Below are 19,826 nucleotides of genomic sequence, written 5' to 3'. Positions count from 1 at the left end.
GTAGAAAACAAGCTAATTCCTGTGAACTGTGTGATAGCCTAATCTATTGGTTCAGCACAGAACCGAATATACCCAATTTGCTGTGTGCTTCTATACGGAGACCCAAGCACCTCAAGATTTCAATAGAAAACATATTAACATAACATACTGCAGGCCTTGCCGTTTGAGGCAAGCGATCGCTCTCGTTTGCCACCGCTCGCCCAAACTCGATTTCTAGTGAGCGATTTTCCACTCGCCATGGACACTATAATATCACTTGCTGCGAATCTCACAAAATCAGCCAGCGAATCTGCAAATTCAGTATTTAATCGATTTTGTACCCCTCATCGCGAAAAAAAAGTACAAATTGAAGCGCGCATTTGAATGTGAATACCATTTTAAAACCGAAGCTCTACTTGATTATATACCCCAATACGTGTATTGTGAAAATCCAACCACTCGCCTAGCATCGATCATGCAAGCGAGTGATTAACCATTCCCCTTTAAAATTTAGACGGTAAGGCCTGCTAGGGGTCTAATCAACAGCGCCAAATTGGGTGGTAATGTTGCCGGATCATTTTCTAAGATTATAGATGCCAAACATGCATGGCTAAAGTCACTAGGTGTCGAGATAATATCGGAAATATCCATCTTCATAATCAGTTGCACACCGTATGCTGTTTAGTTGTCAGCTTTGTAAAGCACAATAATTTATTTTTTCTGTGAGAAATTAAGCGGTGCTGAGAACCGGTAGAACTATTGGACCAGCCGCCTCTGTAAGACACCGATAGGGCTATAGGACCAAAAATGATGTCGTGCCTTACCAGATATGATCTAAAAAGTATTCTATTGCGCAACCACAAAAAATTCAGATTGTCATTTGTCATACATGTTTTAACTTTATGCTTTTGTTTCTAATTTTCAGATGCAATGCTAGAAATTGTTTGTCATCAACTATTGAAGTAGATGAGTGTAGTATACCAGATCTATAAGCAGACATTGAAGACCAACAGAAAACCCAGTGTGTCAATATCCTACTCAACAATCCAGCATCACATAATCTTGCACTTCTGAGTCAAGAGTTTACATAAAATAAGCTATAGCGCTCCTACTGAGAATGGAAATTCAACACTGCTTTAAAATGCAACCTTAATTGACAGAGATGCTTTTTTAATGAACACCTCGTGCGGTAACACAGAAGTCAGAACAACAATGGAAACTTTGTGTAAAGAAGAGGGACAAGGCGATCACATAGGCAGTTTAAAAATGTCCCATGATGTAAATCAAACTGAGGGTCAAGATTCGGAGAAAGGTAGTTGTGAAGATGGTGTTACAGACCCACAGATTGGGCCACAGGGTGATGGTGAAGAAGTGAAGAGCAGTGAGTGTACGGAAGAAACTAATGAGACAAGCAGAAGGGAATCAGGTGCAGATAGCCAAGAGTGTGATGCAATAACTAGTAACCAAAAAGGAATTACACGTCCGGAAACAGAGAATAGGACTGTTAACAGTGATTCAATGGTGTGTGAAGCCAACAAAGATAACATTCCAGATTTGGAAAGTAATACTAACAACATGCCAGATGTGCTTTCCAAACAGCTGGAATCAAAAATGCAAACTGCAGAAGAGGAGGATGCGGATTTTGTTGATGCTCAAGATACTTTGGAAGAGGAAGATGCAGAGAGGTGGCAGGATGCGAGTGAGCATGTTGTTTTGGAGTCCTCCTCACAAGGTCAAGATGTCAAAGTGCAATGTCAAGAAAGTGACACAAGAACTACATCTCAACAAAAGCAGAATGAGAATGCGGCAGTTGGGGAAGATGAAACGCCTTCATCCGACTCCGCAGATGGGCAAGATGATGCAGATGCCTTTGTTGCCAAAGCGATGGAGGAGGAGGATGAGAAGAAAGATGAAGAAAAGAGTATAGAAGTAGATGAAGCAGCCCGTTTAGAGATGGAAGCATCCATGACGGAGGAAGAAAAAGAGGTAAATCAGATTAGAGTAGGAGTGTAGCCATGGGGACAAATTGCCACCCTAACAGAAATTTTTCAGAAATTAGTTCTTTTTTGCCTGGGGAAACACCATCAGTGCTTATTAATAACAAAACAAAATACATCAAAATCCTTTTAATTTAGTATGACTATTAGCATTTCAGGGATTTTATTTCAAAAGTCATTTTCCAGCAATGTGTGTGTTCTTTCATACATGCTGGATTTCACATGTTCATATAGATGCATGTAGAGGGTGGATTTGAGTTGTTCTTTTATAAACAACAATTTCCCATGCTTAACTCAAAGTGTGGACTTGGGTGGGTTTTGTATTCAGGTATTCAATTTTGTCCTTGATTTATTCTCTCTACAGGCCAAAAGAGATGAGGCTCAGGAACACAAGAAATCTGGCAATGAGATCTTCAAGACAGGAGGTGAGATTTAAGAATTACCTGGTATATAATGAAGGGACTGCCTTTTTAGAGGTGTGAGAGCAATCACTGCTCTACTTCTTAAGTTGCATTTGCAAGAGTGATTTATAGCTCCTCTAGATGACTCATTAAATTCTTTATGCTTTGGCCATAGGTGCAAACAGCTCTTCTAATGAGAGACCAGAGGAGCATTCTACACTAATCTACAGGTCTTTTCTAATTTTCAAAAGGCAGTCCCTGATAATGATGTACAATATACCATTTAAATGATTACATGTAGTTGCTTGTTATATGATTTCAATGTAAATTGTAATCCATAATAGAGCTGTACATGTATGTATCACATAACACCACACTGATGAGTGACTTGCTGTTTCGTAGGTCAAATTTCTGATTTTATATCAGTGTGTTTCCAAGCCACTAACTAATCTACAGCTCCTTTCTAATTTTCAAAAGGCAGTCCCTGATAATGATGTACAATATACCATTTAAATGATTACATGTAGTTGATTGTTATATGATTTCAATGTAAATTGTAATCCATAATAGAGCTGTACATGTATGTATCACATAACACCACACTGATGAGTGACTTACTGTTTCGTAGGTCAAATTTCGGATTTTATATCAGTGTGTTTCCAAGCCACTAATTTTGCAGCTGGGCTCAATAGAATGAACCAGCAGACTGGTGATTGAGATGCGATTGAGATATTTCATGTATCTGAACACTTCATATAGGCCAATGTCAAGTCAGGCACTCTGTACTGGTTCAAACTTACTGAATTGTAGTCCCCTTAACATAGTATCGTGATGAAATGGGATTGTGATTTCTGTACCACCTGTCAAATCTGTGTACCTGACGAACAGTGAATTGTGTATTTTAATCACCCTTTGCATGGATCCGCCATCTTGATACCAAAACGAGGTTCTCCTTGCAAAATGTATGCACAAAATGTGCAATTTTGTTACTTGTGCCTTTCTAGCAACGCGCTAGAAGACTTTTGCAAAGCGTACGCTGTAATTAAAGCATGCGTTGTAACAGGCATACGCACACCCCCACACAGCACACACTTTGTGCTAGTAAAAGCCTGTTTTGAGATGACCATGCTCTCAGCCCTCCTCATAATAAGTCCTGAAGTTCACGTCTTTGTACCACTCGCAGGACAGAGATTGGCTCACCGACAGCCTTATATGGGCATAATAATTTGTTACATAACAGCACAATGTCCAACTCTTTGCACAAGTTCCCGCTCTTACACTGTCCTCAGTTTTGCGAGCAGAGTGTAGTCTTTCATATACTCTCAGGTTAAGTTGTGAGTTACAAAATATGTTACAAAAGCTGTTATTATGCAATACAAATTACAGCTAAGCCATGGGGAATAATAATTTTTTGCTTCATATTGTTTATCTTTCAGAATTCCTGGATGCTGTGTATGCTTACACTCAGGCACTTGAAATCTGTCCATTATCATTCAAGAAGGATAGGTCCATCATGTTTGCCAACAGAGCTGCATGCCATGTCAGGCTGGTATGTACATGTATATTTAGATATGAATTTTTGTTTTAACTGTCCTAGTACAGTGTGATAGAGGACAGGCAGGTCCAATATTTTATCGTAGTGGATACCTTTGCATTCTTAGTCAGTTAAATATTATTTTAATAACTGAAACATAAAATCATAAAAACAACTCCCCTTTTTCTGAAATGAAAGAAACTTGTTTACTGTTTTAGTTGAGCGTACAGCGACCTCATTTACGTATTACGCTCTAGAATGTGCTACATGTACATACTTATGTCTCGACAATCGTGTTCCTCATTGACGCAGCAGCTGCCGTCAACCGTGTGATAGATGACATGCAAAAACCAATTAAATTCAGGGGTTACAAGCTACATGTAAACCAATGACTAAGAATAATTATTCATAACCTCAATAATATATATGGATAATCACAGATAATAATATTTAAATATGTGTGCGGATGCAAATGCAGGTTATTAAAATAGTACATGCATAATGATTAAATCTCTTGATGTATTACATAAGTACATGTATGCTCTACAATGTCATGTTGTGGGATGTGTACCACCAATAAGCCCAATCGCCATTCTAACTTCCGGTTTTTGAGAGCAGTTTTGGGACACTTTGACCTCTGACATATCTGGAAAATTGACGTAATTATTATTAATTTTCTTATCATTGTCATAATTTTGATCATTAAAAATACCAAATAATTAATTTATAAAATACTAATATTTTTCATATTTGTTTTAAATATTGTAAAACATTTTAGATTATATTTTGTACGCATAAAAACCCAATATTTCTGAATTTTCTGAAAGGTCAAAGGACAAAGTGTCCTAAAACTGCAAAAACTGTCCTACAATGCATTGCAAACTTCCAATGCCGATTGGGCTTATTAACGTGGGTGCTGATCGCCATATCTTGGACATTGCATGATTTTAGTGTGATTGGTCACTAGCAGTATTTCCTTAATAAGCTTATTTGATTTTTTACAGGGAAAATTAAAGATAAAGGTCAAATTGGATTTTCTTTTCAAATTTAAAAGAAGACATTGGTGATGCAGATGCATTTAAAAAAGTGAAAAGTGACAGATATTAATAAGGTTAATGAATTTGCAGCAGTTATTTTGGGTATTGTGAAAAATCTTAACATTCACTTGGACCTCGGAATGATTATCCTTCAGGGCCGCATCCCTCAGGGCATTACAAAAATTGGTCAAATTATTGGCCTCTAAATTGTGATTGGATATCATAACAAAAAGGGGTATATCGCATAATGAGCCAATCAGAGATGTTGCTACTTATAAAGTATTGAATACAGAATTTAATCCCCGCATACCTGGAGATAGTGTAACTGCTCTTTTCAAATTGGAATCATGTATTGCTGAAATCAAGAATTGGATGAATGTAAATAAGCTTAAACTGAATGAAGATAAAACCAAATTCTTTGTTGCTAGCTCTGCATATAATTTGAAATATATGAACCAACTCTTAATGTATGTGGAACAATTATCAAACCATCTGATTCTGTACGCAACCTTGGAGTTCTTTTTGATTCAACCATGTCTATGTCATCTCAAATATCTGCTGTCTCTCGCTTTTAAATTATCATCTTCAGAATATAGGACGATTCGCTGTTATATTGATAACGATACTTGGAACCATGCTGTCCGCTCACTTGTTATTTCTCGAATTGATTATTGTAACTCTTTATTATATGGAACAACTGTAAAAAACACACAAAAACTACAAAAGATACAAAACAGAGCTGCCAGACTTGTTTTCAAGGCAAACCGTATGGAACACACCACTCCTCTGCTGAAAGAGCTTCACTGGCTTCCAGTAAATGAGCGTATTACCTACAAACTACATTACTCACATTCGCTTATAAAAGTAGACATGAAACAACACCACTGTACATGGGCAATTCCACGGTAACTCGTGCTACACTTTATGGCGTCCTTTTACATACTTTGTGCTCCAGCTTTTAAATTGATTTGATTGGAATCTGTATTTTTTGTATTTTAATACCCAACATTCAAGGCTAGATCCTCATAGTATTGCTAATTCAGGATATCAACTTTTGTATGTATGGGACAGCTGTAAAATCGGTAACTTCGTACTACGAGCAGAGGACATGCTTAAAAATCTTTCATTTTTATTTTGATGGTGTGCTAAAACAAAAAACACTAAAGCCTTATTGATTATATGATAAGTAATTGCTATAATAAGGTTTGTTTTGGTATACCTTAAAAAGTTGTGCCCCTCATAGTTTTACATTGACTGGCAAAAACATGGTAACTCGTACTACGGTAACTCGTGCTACAGTTTGTCCGCCATATATAAAATGGTATTGTTCATCTAAATGTCTTTTTTTTTTTGATAACAATTCCTCAACAACTGGTGTAATGATCAAATAACTCAATCTATGTACAAATAACCCCCCAAATAACCCATCTATGTACAAACAACACTATTCAGTGTATGTACCAGCATACAATGTACCACACACATTACATACAAACATCCCAGCGTTACATACGCCTTGCTTGATCCTGTTTGGATATTTTATTCTAGGGCTTAAATTTAAACAGTTAAATTGAACAGTCAACAATTGATAAAACTTTTACTTCCATGTTATTTGACTCTAAATTCCCTCACAAAACTTGTAATGTTCATGGTTATTTGCTCTGTAAGTTTTTTTAAAATTGCTTTCTGAGTTATAGAATGTTTGGTCATCTTTTGGTTGAGACCATTTCCTGCTTGGTGCAAATACTCTAGTTTGCCCGATTTCAATCACTTCACTAAGCTGGAAAATGAGCCTCATTACACTCAACAACAAACCAATTTCCAATACAAATCTCAGAACTATACAAATCTCAGTATCAACAATGTCACTGTGGCTGTTAATCTCAGGATTTTCAGTATCTATTTTGTTTGTTTTATTTCTTCTTTTGCCTGGGTTACTCATTCAGTGGATGTTTTAAGGTATCCTCTGTTCTTCCATGAGGCCCATATTAATTGATTATGCTGGTTCTTAGGCTAGATCCTAGGGGTGGAGGGCTAAAAATGTTGGTTGCATCATTTTGACCAGGTATTGATAGTGGGATATATGCTAAATAGCATGTTTTTTTAGAGAGACTGTACAGTGTACAATGTAAAGTCTTTGAGCTTTAAAAAAAAGGACTTTATTGGTGTGTGCAAAAATTTGGTATAAATAAATTTACACTATTTTGGCACATGATCGGGGTGGAAACTGGCTCCTTGAATCTTATCTCTATCTTTGCCTTCCATATTTTTACTTTTAATTTTCCCATGCGACAGGCTGCAGGACGCCACTTTTCTCTTTAATTTTTGGCCCCCACACCTGTGTGGTTGCCTGGTTGTTTGTTTGTTTTTTTCTTTGTTTGGCTGTACGGGCGGAAGCAAATTCATGAATCCACTGTACAGCTCCAACACAATAACTACAATCTTGGTACTGGTATGGTGGTAGAATAATGGTGGCTTGATGTGCTGTGTAGTTTTGTGTTATGTTATTTGCATATTTATGAATATTAATGAGCTTATTTACAAATTTTGCCTACATTTTCATTAATCCACTTTGCAGCATTATAAACACAATAACCAATCAACTTCAAACTTGGTTTGGTTGGATATGGTGGCCTGATGTGCTGTATAATTTTGTGTCATGTTATTTGCATATTTATGAATATTAATGAGCTTATTTGCATATTGCATATTATTTTTTATTTACAAACCTTTATTATTTACACACTTTTGTGTGTGTGTGTATGGGCACCTTAATTACGAACTGCATAATTCTAGTTTGTCATGGGGCAGGCTGCCCCCCCCCCCACTGGCTACACTGCTGCTAGAAAGCTGTTACCAATATCATGGTCACATATAAATGCATATTCATGTAGTTGGGAGATCCTCTATTGCTGCCAAGTGGTAGATTTTGCATTACCTTTGCTGGTACAGGGGGAAGTGGGCTATGGTAACTCGTGCTACATCGGTAACTCGTGCTACTGGTAACTCGTGCTACAGTTTTAAATGGGTCATTATTATGTGATGGATAGTGTTTTGTATATTAATTTCTTATTTTTACTCAAGGCACTACTAGTAGAAGGAAAATAATAAGTGGCATCAATTAAATTGCCAACATTTTGAAAATATATAAAAAAATGCATCCTTCGGTAACTCGTACGCCATATTTAGTGCTATGAAAAACGCAATGAAAGAAAAAAAATAGTTACCAATACCATGGTCACATATAAATGCATATTCATGTAGTTGGGAGATCCTCTATTGCTGCCAAGTGGTAGATTTTGCATTACCTTTGCTGGTACAGGGGAAGTGGGCTATGGTAACTCGTGCTACATCGGTAACTCGTGCTACTGGTAACTCGTGCTACAGTTTTTAATGGGTCATTATTATGTGATGGATAGTGTTTTGTATATTAATTTCTTATTTTTACTCAAGGCACTACTAGTAGAAGGAAAATAATAAGTGGCATCAATTACATTGCCAACATTTTGAAAATACATAAAAGAATGCATCTTTCAGTAACTCGTACTACGCCATATTTAGTGCTATGAAAACGCAATGAAAGAAAAAAATTAGTGGGGGATTATTTAAAATGTGTTGGATGTTTCTTGAAGACCATATTTCAGAGATATAAAATGTATCAAATTTAAAAGAAAAGTGCCCATGTTTAATAAAATAGGCCCACTTGGAAAATATCTAAGTTGAACAGGAGTTTTTCACTTAAAATACACTCTCCAAAGAAACTTTAAAAAAAAAACACCAAAATGTTAGAAAATGCCGAAAAAAGTTTATAACTTGAACCTTACATCTGTTTGGAATAATATAAAAGTTAAAAGAAATATATATTGGCAATTTCATTTTTTTGAGTCATGTCCACTTTTGCTTGGAATTGCCCACATACAAAATCTCCTAAAATCTCACACATTTTCTGATGGTATGTTCCTACGATCACATGCTGATGGCAGTCTGCTTGAATGTAAAAGAACTCACACAACATATGGGAATAATGTCTTCTGCAATTCTGTGCCAGCTCTCTGGAACAAATTACCTGTAAAACTTCGTACTTCACATAGTCTGGCCACTTTTAAATCTAACCTGAAAACCTATTTGTTTCCAAACTAAGTTTTTTATTTTTAATTAAGTTGTACATTAAGTGTAGCCTAAGATGTAGTGTAAGTTGTACTTTTAAGATCATTGTAAAGCGCTTTGTTCATACTTATGCTAAGGCGCTATATAAATTCCGTTTATTGTATTGTATTGTATTGTATTGAAAGCTCTATTTTTGATTGAGACTTACATTGGGTATGAGCTAAACAGAGAAATTGCCATCTTCAATCAATGGTGATAATCAAATTTTTTGCTGTCATGTAATTTTGTCTTCTGCAGGAACATCATGATGATGCAATTCAAGATTGTACCAAAGGTAAGGCACTCTCAAGAAGCATGTCAGAACTTCATCATAAATTTTGACGTCACATGGGGTAGAAAAATTCTCATACTGATGATGATACAGTGACAAATCATCCAATTGAATGATACGTTACATGTAACCATCCACCACAAATAGGCTGATAATCAGTGTTGCCAAAACTTTTCAGCATTAAGGCGCGGCACATTGGCTTGTAAGGTCGTGGTAAAGGAGTCTCAAGTGGCCAATTTTTAAGTTTAAAAAAGCACCCAATACTGGATATTTAAGCGGATTGACCCGAATTAAGAAATCACCCAATTGGGCGGAAAAGCACTTGACTTATAAACTTCTGGTAAAATGGGAAGTTATGGACCGATCAATAAATGGTCACAAATCCCTTTGTAATTGAACTTTGAAGCTTCATCAGAGACTCAAAATCTTTATAAATCGACTAAATTGAAAGGAAAATACATCAATATATTGCCACGACCTGACTTTTGCAAAGTAGCCCAATTTTAGGCAAGCAGCGGCACAGTTTTTTGAGTAGCGGCAAGTGATTGCCAAGTAGCCCAATTGTGCACTTAAGGCGGACTCACTCCTGATAATTCTGACAGTTTGTTTTGAGATATTCCATTAAACCTCCCAAAACAATAGAAAACAAAGGATTTCAGAAGATTTTTCTGATTTTTACTACCTTGCAAACAACCAACAGGGGTATCATAATACTAATCATGGTGTGTCCGTCCGTCCCTCTGTGCGCGTGCGCGCGGTTCACGTTCTCGCGGTGCACTATCGCGTGATGCGTTCGCACGGTGCACTATAGCGTGCTCGTGGTGCGCTATCGCGGAGTATTGAGATTGTACAGTGCGTGCATCGGAAAGCATTACAGTGTGACTAACAGTACAGGTGCATAGGCTTATTTTCAACACATATTTCAATACAGAACACATGCATAAATAGGCCTATTCAGCAGAACATGGGTCTTGACCATTGAGAGACATATTTCATAGTAGTTTAAAAGGTCAGGGCAGGTATGGGTAACAGGTGTTGGGTAATGAGAAATAGGCCTATCACGAGAACCGCCCGACCCGAGAACCGCGAAATCTAGTGTAATATATCGATGAAAAGCTTATTTTGAGGAAAAATTGCTTGTTCATGTTCAATATCTCAAAAGGTGAAAATGTCAACTGTGCAGCCCATTTGGTGGTGGATGGGCACATAGTCATTTTGTTCAAAGATAGTTGTTTTTATTAGTAAATCCATAATGTATGATCTTTTAAAGTAACTGTTGGTTAATTTTTTTCAAACTTGATTTATTTTGCAAATTTGTAATGTTTAAACATGTCTTAACTTACACCTAGTTGAATTCAGCCAAATTCATTGTTCTTGTAGGAAAACTGAGTAATTTTGAATTGATGTCAAAGACATTTTCTATTCACTTTGCATAGCAGCATAAAAACTCTTCAAAAAAGTTTGGAAACTTTCTAAAATGGCTATATATCAGAAATATTTTCAATCGATTTCCATATTGTTTCATATCAATACAAACATTGTTCTTTCCTGTCAAAAAAGACAACAAATTTGTGACCATAAGGGGATTACATTCCACTCTCCTAGCAAGGTCTGTCTTAAACTAGCCGAGGTGGTTTGTTCTGTCACTTTAGTGCGCACAACCGACAAAATTGGTCTAAGAGATTTTCTATAGGATTTTAGTCCGGGCTATTGACTGGCCACTCCATTCGTTGAATTCCTTCATCTGGCTGGAAATCATTTACAACTCTTGCCCTGTGTGGTCGATTGTTATCATCCTGTAGAACAGCCTTCGGTCCAAGGGATTGCAGAAATGATATACTGCAAACAACTTTTCATTCATTCTTTATTTACCCATTCAAAGCAATGAGATGAGCACGTACAATGGTCAGTCAGACCTCTTTGTCTTTCAAAGAAAGTTACTCAGCCGTGGAATAAGTTATCGTCACAAACGAGGTGTCATTGTTGACAGGAAAGAACAATGTTTACACTGATATGAAAAAATATTGAGATAGATTTCAAAAATTTTTGAAAGTTTCCAAACTTTTTTTGAGGAGTTTATGTAGTTCATTGTATTTTTAACTCAGTGCACCACTAGGAATGATGCAGCGGCTGCAAGTTAAGAGGTCTGGTCTAGTGCCTTATTGATATCTTGACTACTAAGACCTCCCAAGTTTTTATTGCTGCACCAGCTGTAGAGTGGATACAGTGAGAGGCCAGTGCTAGTGGTCACCTTTAATTTGCATATTTGTAATGATGCAGTGACCACATCTGGTCAGGTCTAGTGCCATATTGATATTTTATGACCCACACCTATTTACCAGTGTACAGCATTTCCCAGCCAAGCTGCACCCACAATGCTTTGATAAGCTCCCATTGCATGAGGGATTCCTCAGCCAAGCTGGGGAAAGCTGTGCACTGGTATTTAGATATGGGCCCAAAGACCTTCATGCACAAATACAGAGGGAGTACAGTAGTGAGATGGCAGTAGTCATCTTTAATTTGTCTAAAATGGGCTATTCCATTTACTATCCTACCCCCTATAGAAAATATGACTTTAAAAATCACCCACATATGGAGTGTGAATTTCAAATGGGGTTACCTAAATGTGTGACTCCATTTGAAATCTACACCCCCTGTGTGGGATATTAAGTTCATATCTTCCACAGGGAGTGTATGGATTTCAACTGGAATAGCCCAGTGTGCAGTGTGCTGAGGCTTGTGGATCAACGTCTAGGCGTTGTGCCTGTGCGTAGCGCACTATAAATCACTGCGCACTATAAATCACTGCACTTTTCTTTTTCTTTTTTGTTCACAAAACTGTAATATAGTAGTCATTTTCATACCTGTCTTCATTTTCACAGCATTATACCTGAATCCTGTTTATCTGAAAGTGTACTTGCGTCGTGCTCAGGTGTATGAGTTAACCGACAAGCTTGATGAGTCCCTCACAGACTTCCAGAAAGTCTTAGAGTTGGATCCTGGTAACTATGAAGCCAGGGCAGCATGTTTGGTAAGTAGGCATACAAAATGTTGTACTAATAGGTTGAAATAGTGTAGGTAGGTAGGGAGGTTTAAGAGTTGCTGGATTTGGCCTATAGTTTCATCCGATGGCTTTACATTATACATATTTTGCTCTTTGCACCTTTGTTCCATAACCATTAAAGGGGCATTTCGTGATCCACAGCCTCATCCCCCACTTTTCTCAAAAAAGTTGAGATTTTTATATCACTGGAAACCTCTGGCTACATAATGTTTATGTACAAAATATTTCTTGCAGATTAATTTGTTTTGCAAAGATATCGTGAAATTTGAATTTCGTTCTGGTGCACCAGAACGAAATTACAACGCATTGTCTATGGAGCAGTGTAATACACATAATCATGCATAACTCGCAAACGCAAAATCGGAATCAACTGAAATTTTGGGAATAGGCTTTTTTCGTGGATATGTACTGAAAAATGTCATAAAAAGAGGATGCTAGGATCACGAAATACTCCTTTAAGGTATAGGATATTTTTTTGTTTTTGCTATAGCCCCCGAATGAAATGTAATTATGTTTGTACTCATTCAGGTAGCATTGTGTGTGAATTTTACATCCGAACTAGGTGCTATTCTTTTTTATGAGCATTTTAGTGTCTAAAATGGCCCAAAATGAGGGTTTTTCAATATTGCTGTCCATTTCTAATCGTCACCCCCATAGACTTTACATGTAAAATAAAAAGGCTCATAAAATGTAATAGCACCTAGTTCGATGTAAAATTCACACAAAATGCTTTTTGAGTGATTACAAAGATAATTAAATACTTTTCATGTGGGGGCTATGTGGAATTTTTTTAAATGTATTCTTTGTACAATGAAATTTCACAATAAAATGTCCATTGGAAACAAAGGTGTTTGGTACTTCGTATTAAAGCCATAATGTGTGATTTGTGCTCCATATAGTGAAGCCCTTTTTCTTGAATTTCTACTTTTGCATAATTGCAATGCTTAATTGTGTACTAAAATACCTGAAGTGCTTTAATTACAGTAAAATTAAAGTTTTATAATAAACCCAGGGATCCCTTGTTTATTCACTGTGTTCACCTATTGTGTGACGACTGACACATCTTGTGCATGTGTATCATTGAATCATTGCCATATAAACTGTGTGTATATTGCTATAGAGTACCGAAGTGATGACGTCACAGAAAACTTTTTTTGCATTTCAGCGTTTTGAATACCATGTATCGGTGGAGCATGATGAAAAACATCCACAGTCAAAATTTGGTGGGAATCAGATCATGAGGGCCCGAGATATGCCCGCATGAATACCTAATTAGCCCCATTGAAATCAGTGTAAATTGGCCTGGTTCATAACTGTTTGGAACCAGGCCAATTTATTTTGTTTGAGCCTGGTCCCATCAGGACCCAAGCGTGTCTCCATATGGAGCGACCGTTGAAACAAACAAACACCGATTTCAATGGGGCTATTAGGTATTCATGCGGCCATATCTTGGGCCCCCATGATCCGATTCCCACCAAATTTGGACTGTGGATGTTTTTCATCGTGTTCTACTGAAATATGGTCATGAAAATGCTGAAATGCAAAACAGAAACTTTTATGATGTCACACTTCGGTCTTAGCTGCATGGAGCTCCGCTCAATACTATCAGCAAGCTAATGTACACATGCATATAATTATAGGCACTGGAATGAAACCCCAATTTTCTCTGTTTTACTTCATTTGTTGGCTCGAAATTAAAAAGGGACATAATGTGATCAGTGAAAACTAACATTTTGTTGAAAGCAAATAAGACTGAATCTATCCCTTACGGAAATTGCGCATTATTGCTTTAACTTAGATTCATCAAGAAAGAAGTTTTTTTGCAATAATGTTGGACTCATTTGGTGGTATACTTCACCAATTACAAATTATGTTTGCATTATATTTTGATCAAAATTGGAATAAACATGATTTTTCTGAATTTGACAGTGTCACTTTCCCCTTTGGGAACCACTTTAATTTGTAACTCGGATTCACATACATGTATTTGCATATTCCAATTGAAAACCATTCACCCCATGTGGAAGACATCTCCCATGGGGTGTAGATTAGAACTAGCCCCGTTCCACAAACCGCGACGCCTCTCGAATAGCGAGCGGAGCGAGCACCGATCCTACAGTTGGAAAATCATCATAAAGGTATCAGAGTACAGCACAGAAACCAGTGCTAGTGTAGATTTCAAATGGAGTCATCCATTCAGGTAAACCCATTTAAAATTCACACTCCTTGTGTGAAAGATGAAGGTCATTTCTGCCATGGGGGCGTATGGATTTCAACTGGAATAGCCCATAAACGGGAATGATTGCCCTCATTTGGTGTAATGTTTTTATCTATTACAAATTGGAAAACTTTTCGTGATAAAAACTCAAAGGGTGGTGATGCTTTTGCAAATTGCATTTTTGCAAAGCTAACCAGGGTTCAAAAAATAGGGCCTGGTTACTAAAACTATCGCGTACATGTATATCTAAAGCATCATTGTTGAATGTTTGCGCATGCATTTGCGCGATGACCATGGGTTGCATTGCTTTTTCCGCATATTACTCGTTGGTTTGCCTTAATTGCGCCATAATAAAATGAAAAAAAGTTGGGTAGAATATACACAGGAATATCAAAATGAACAATAAGAGTGCATGGGTGCCACACAATCCACGAAACATGGGTGACCATCAAGCTTTGCGAACATAGGGCAAAAATAAAAATTTATAGCCGTTATAATATTTTGGGGAGCATTACTGACTTTTCAAAAAACAATTTACATTTTATGTGTTCACATTCACCGAAGAAGAAGTTAATTAAAATGAGTGAATTAAATGAAATGACTGATCAATAATTAATAAATCAGAAAATTATTGTTTTCAATAAAAAGGGTAATGCATTTGCAAATTGCATTCATTTACGAAGTGCGAAAGACGGGTGACCGCTAGTAATTAGTTTGCACTCTTGCAGGAACATATGTGACCTGTTACAGCAAAAGGTACCTTAAGTCGGGAGCTACATATGCCCCATTTTGCTAGTAACAAATGCATTCTAAACCAATCATTAATCCTATTGTTGTAGAGGATAATAAGCTTGTACCTGTCTATAGAACTGTTTGTTATACAGCTCTAGTCTTTATTTGATATGGCTAATCCCTGTTCAAGTGGCATGAGTGGTGGGTTACAAAAGCATTGTATTGTATTTGTATAGGTATGTATTAGCCACCCACTAACAATGAGAGGACATTCCTGAACCTCGTTGACTTGTAGATGATTTGAAATGACCGCCACTTCAGATTGTCATTATTGTTTGATATTTTCTGCCAACAATGGGGAAAAGGAGACACTTGTAGCAGCCGACATAAGGTACTTTTCGCTGTAACGGGTCACATATATGCTTTTTGCATTTCACTTCACTTCTTGAGAACCTTGAGCATAATTTTCCTTAAAATATTTATTTTCACATCTAACCTACTCTGCACTGATTTAACAATAAACATTATCAAGTAATGTGTTATAGTATATCTATTGTAAATAGTACTTTTGAGGCATACATTTCCATTTTGCATTAAGGTTTTCAGGAAACAATCTTGTGTGTTTTGTAACTTTAACCTGGCAGTCATACAAGAATCAATGCTCCAGTTTGGTGGTATGCCATCACCTGTTAATCAGTATGGGACCCATCAATGACACTCGGCAAACATAACTATATTCTCATAGTATAAATGCATTATATCCCAAGAGTAATATTCAGTTTCATGTCTCACAAAACCATCTAGGTGCAAGCACTCAAACAAGTATTTGCTGAGATTAATGGGGTAAATTTGGGATAACTAGGACTCAAGTTAGGGTTTAATTTAATTGGTAACCTGAGCATACAGTTTTAACAATGTTGATCAAATTTGGCTATTCCAGTTGAAATCCAGAGGTTGATTCAATGTAATCCCAGCATGCAGTATGATATTATGTGCAATGTAATAAAGGAGCCATTTTAACACCATTTCACATTCAAATTTATGTACATAATAAGAACCAGTAGTTTTGATGGAATAGTCATCGAGACTTTTATGTTTTGAATTGATAATTGGGTACGAGTAATGTTTGTGGATACATTGCTACCAAGAAAGTTAAAAAATTGTGTGTTTTAAAACAATTTTAGATATTTTAAATGCTTGGGAAAAGAAGGTAGAACCAGCGAAGTTTTCTTGCACATGCATGCATGCAGCGGCATAGCTTAATATCTTGTTGTATAACAACCTTGACCATGCACAGCAGGAGACCAGTGTGAATGTGTGATACCATCATGTGTTTCTCAAACATGCTGTCAGTGCCTGCAATGTATTCTGGGCATATATTTAAACAACCTCTGGTTGAAATCCATGATACATCTCCTATATGGAAAATACAACCTTAATCTCCCACACAGGGGGTGTAGATTTGAAATGGTATCACTGATTCTGGTTACCCCATTTTAAGTTCACACTGTGTGGAAGATTAAGGTCAGGTCTTCCATAGGGGATGTATGGATTGCAACTGGAGAAGCCCGCTCAGTTTCACATCTGATAAGGTGCAATCACTGAAAGTGTTTGCTGAGATTAATGGGGTAAATTGGGGATAACTAGGACTCAAGTTAGGGTTTAATTTTACGTCGTAACCTGAGGAATTCATCTTTCTATAGTCCCAGACAAGCTTATGCAAGTTTGAACAATTTTAAGTGCAAATTTGATTTAAGACTACTATGCAACCTCAGAGCCATGGGATTTTTACTATTTACTATTCCTTCACTGTGGTATTTAATCTTTTGTCTATATATGTGACACGATCAAGGGGAATGAGTCGGATGTCGCTAATATTGCTTTTGAGATATTGGCAAAGAAAAAGTTAAAATTCTTTAGTTTTATATTGTTTTCAGCGATTGATAAATTGACATATAACTTTGTAACAAAAAGTTGTATCAGCTTCTGAAAGCTCTAAATGTCCTCTTTAGAAACATATCTAAAACTCATTTTCGACCAGGGTCGACATGTGACTCATTCCCCTTGATCATGTCACATATGTATTTTGAATGTAACTGTACTCTCTTGTTAAATTATACAATATTTTGTCGCGAGGATGACATAGTGGCATATCACGAAAATGGCCATTTTGAGATAATCACATTTGAAGTTTTTGCAACTTTTAACCATTTGTCATACATTGCCTTGAGTAAAATGTCCCCTTTTCTTGAATGAATATGAAAAAATAAATATTTAAGTTACATTTAATGTATAAAATACACTGTTGTCATTCACCAACTAATTATAATTAGTCATTCAACTTATACGTCAGTATGTCAAATTTTTTTGAAATTTTTTTCTGTATTCAAAATGATAGGGTGGGGGTAGGGTGAGTATGAAAAAAATTGGTAAAATGCCTCAATGGTCAGCCTGACGATGTGTCTAGCATGAGATGTGATACTGTATAGTAAGTACAGATAAACAGATATATGTAGAGGTGGTGTGATCAAGCAAAATCAATCTGAAGTAGGACATATTCAATTTTCAGTTTTTTACATGATTGTATAAAGCATTTGCAAAGCTACATGTTGCAGAAAAAACGCATTGGAATTGAACATTTAGTTTTAAAGATATGAACAGTTGAAGTGTTTCCAAAACAATATGCAAAAAAAGAAATTATTGACTTTTGGCTGTATCTGAAAACATCCGACTTGAAAATTGAGTTGCTATCATTACGTCACCCTCATAACAAAATTGCCTAAGTCATTCTTACAGGTTACTCATTTGCAATTTTGATGTTCTGAGTAATTAAACCAAGTTAAACAAATTTGCAGCTGCATTAACTTGTGGAATACATCTTTTTGATGTTATACTTCAATGTATTAAGAAACACATCCAAGGTGAACATTTTATTGGTTTATTACTCAACAGAGTCAAAATCACAAAGTTACATGGAAAAATGACTTAGGCAATTTTGTTATGAGGCTGATGATAACTTTAATACACAAAGATTATTCTATATACCAAAAACAGCAAAAGTCTAGCATACTTGGTTCTAAAGTTCTGAAGTTTCATGGTGTCTATTTTCCGTATCTTATTGTTTTTTTACTCCATATTTTTGGAATTATCTCAATTTCACATTTGTCGCCTTTAGCCCCCATGGACCAGATCGTGTCACATAATTCATTTTATTATATGCTCATCTAGCTGGGCAATTGAGAACATCTACAAATACATTCTTAACCCCCTGAACACTACCTGCCAATCTGTGCCTCTGATTGGTCAATAGAATGGAGCTTTGCAAGTAATTCACCCCAATTTTTTTGCGTGGTGAAATTATTCTAACAATTTTGCTGATTGGTCCAATTGATAATGAAAACTTCTTTTAGGCCAATCAGCAGGTAGTTCACATGGGATTAATCAAATCTTGCCTCTTTATTTTATTTTTAATGCAGAGACTTCCAGATCAGATCAAAGAGCGCAATGAGAAGTTGAAAGAAGAGATGATGGGAAAACTAAAGGACCTTGGTAACCTCGTACTCAGACCATTTGGCTTATCAACAGAAAACTTCCAAATGCAACAAGATCCAAACTCTGGTGGCTATTCTATCAATTTTAATCAAAACCCGACCAATGGAAACTGATATGAATATAATTAACATAACATAACAACGGCGCTTGATATAGCGCAATACCAAAAATATGAACATTGCGCTTTACAAATATACAAAAATAACAACAGCAAAATACATTAGAAAATACATGTTTTAAGACCCTTTTTAAATGATTCAACTGTGAGAGCAGTGCGTAGCCGGTAACTGGTTCCAGAGGGTTGGACCAGACACACTAAATGAACCATCACCAATTTTTCTCTTTCTCTTTGGGATGACAAGGCGAGTAATATCAAGCTCAGACAGAGCGAAGGCCCTTCCTAGGTGGAATGTAGGTAGCGATGTAGTCAGTGAGATATATCGGTGATAGTCCATTTAGCACTTTGAATACGTGAAGAATAATTTTAAATCGAATTCGCTTATCAACCGGTAACCAGTGAAGCGAAGTTTATTTAATTACAAAAAATGTAGGTTTGATCATCAGATAATATATTGGAATATGGATCTCATTTCGTTATCTTCTCAAGTGAAACACAATTTAGTTCGAATCCGGGGTTGTTTTATGATACTTCAGCTTATTGGCGCTATAATTGACAAACAGTGGCAGCACCGATTGGCTGAATCTGGATCTCAAATTCCTACTCGTATTCCTGCTTATATATTATTGTAACTCAAATTATATCCAATTTGAGACTTTCAATGAGATCCATCTGTACACAGTGAATTGGCCTCTCAGAGATGTACACTGCCCTGCCATGACAAAAGGAAATAATGGCCATTTTTCATTTTATTGC

At 36.5% G+C, this 19,826-nt stretch overlaps 1 protein-coding gene across 1 annotated transcript in view; it reads left to right on the top strand.

Moving 5' to 3' along the window:
• LOC140162405 (uncharacterized) overlaps window positions 1–19,226 on the top strand; it is a 30,748-nt gene extending 11,522 nt beyond the window's left edge. Inside the window, exons 2-7 of the mRNA XM_072185608.1 lie at window positions 905–1,965; window positions 2,341–2,401; window positions 3,814–3,926; window positions 9,353–9,389; window positions 12,269–12,417; window positions 18,877–19,226. Of these exons, the coding sequence (XP_072041709.1) occupies window positions 1,153–1,965; window positions 2,341–2,401; window positions 3,814–3,926; window positions 9,353–9,389; window positions 12,269–12,417; window positions 18,877–19,065 (1,362 nt within the window). The 5' untranslated portion in view covers window positions 905–1,152 and the 3' untranslated portion in view covers window positions 19,066–19,226. The remainder of the gene's footprint in view (window positions 1–904; window positions 1,966–2,340; window positions 2,402–3,813; window positions 3,927–9,352; window positions 9,390–12,268; window positions 12,418–18,876) is intronic.
• The last annotated feature ends 600 nt before the right edge of the window (window positions 19,227–19,826 follow it).

Source organism: Amphiura filiformis, chromosome 10 (genome assembly GCF_039555335.1).
Source record: "Amphiura filiformis chromosome 10, Afil_fr2py, whole genome shotgun sequence".
In the NCBI taxonomy this organism is placed as follows: domain Eukaryota; kingdom Metazoa; phylum Echinodermata; class Ophiuroidea; order Amphilepidida; family Amphiuridae; genus Amphiura; species Amphiura filiformis.
The sequence above is the reverse complement of the archived record's forward strand: the minus strand, read 5'-3'. Positions and strand labels throughout refer to the sequence as shown.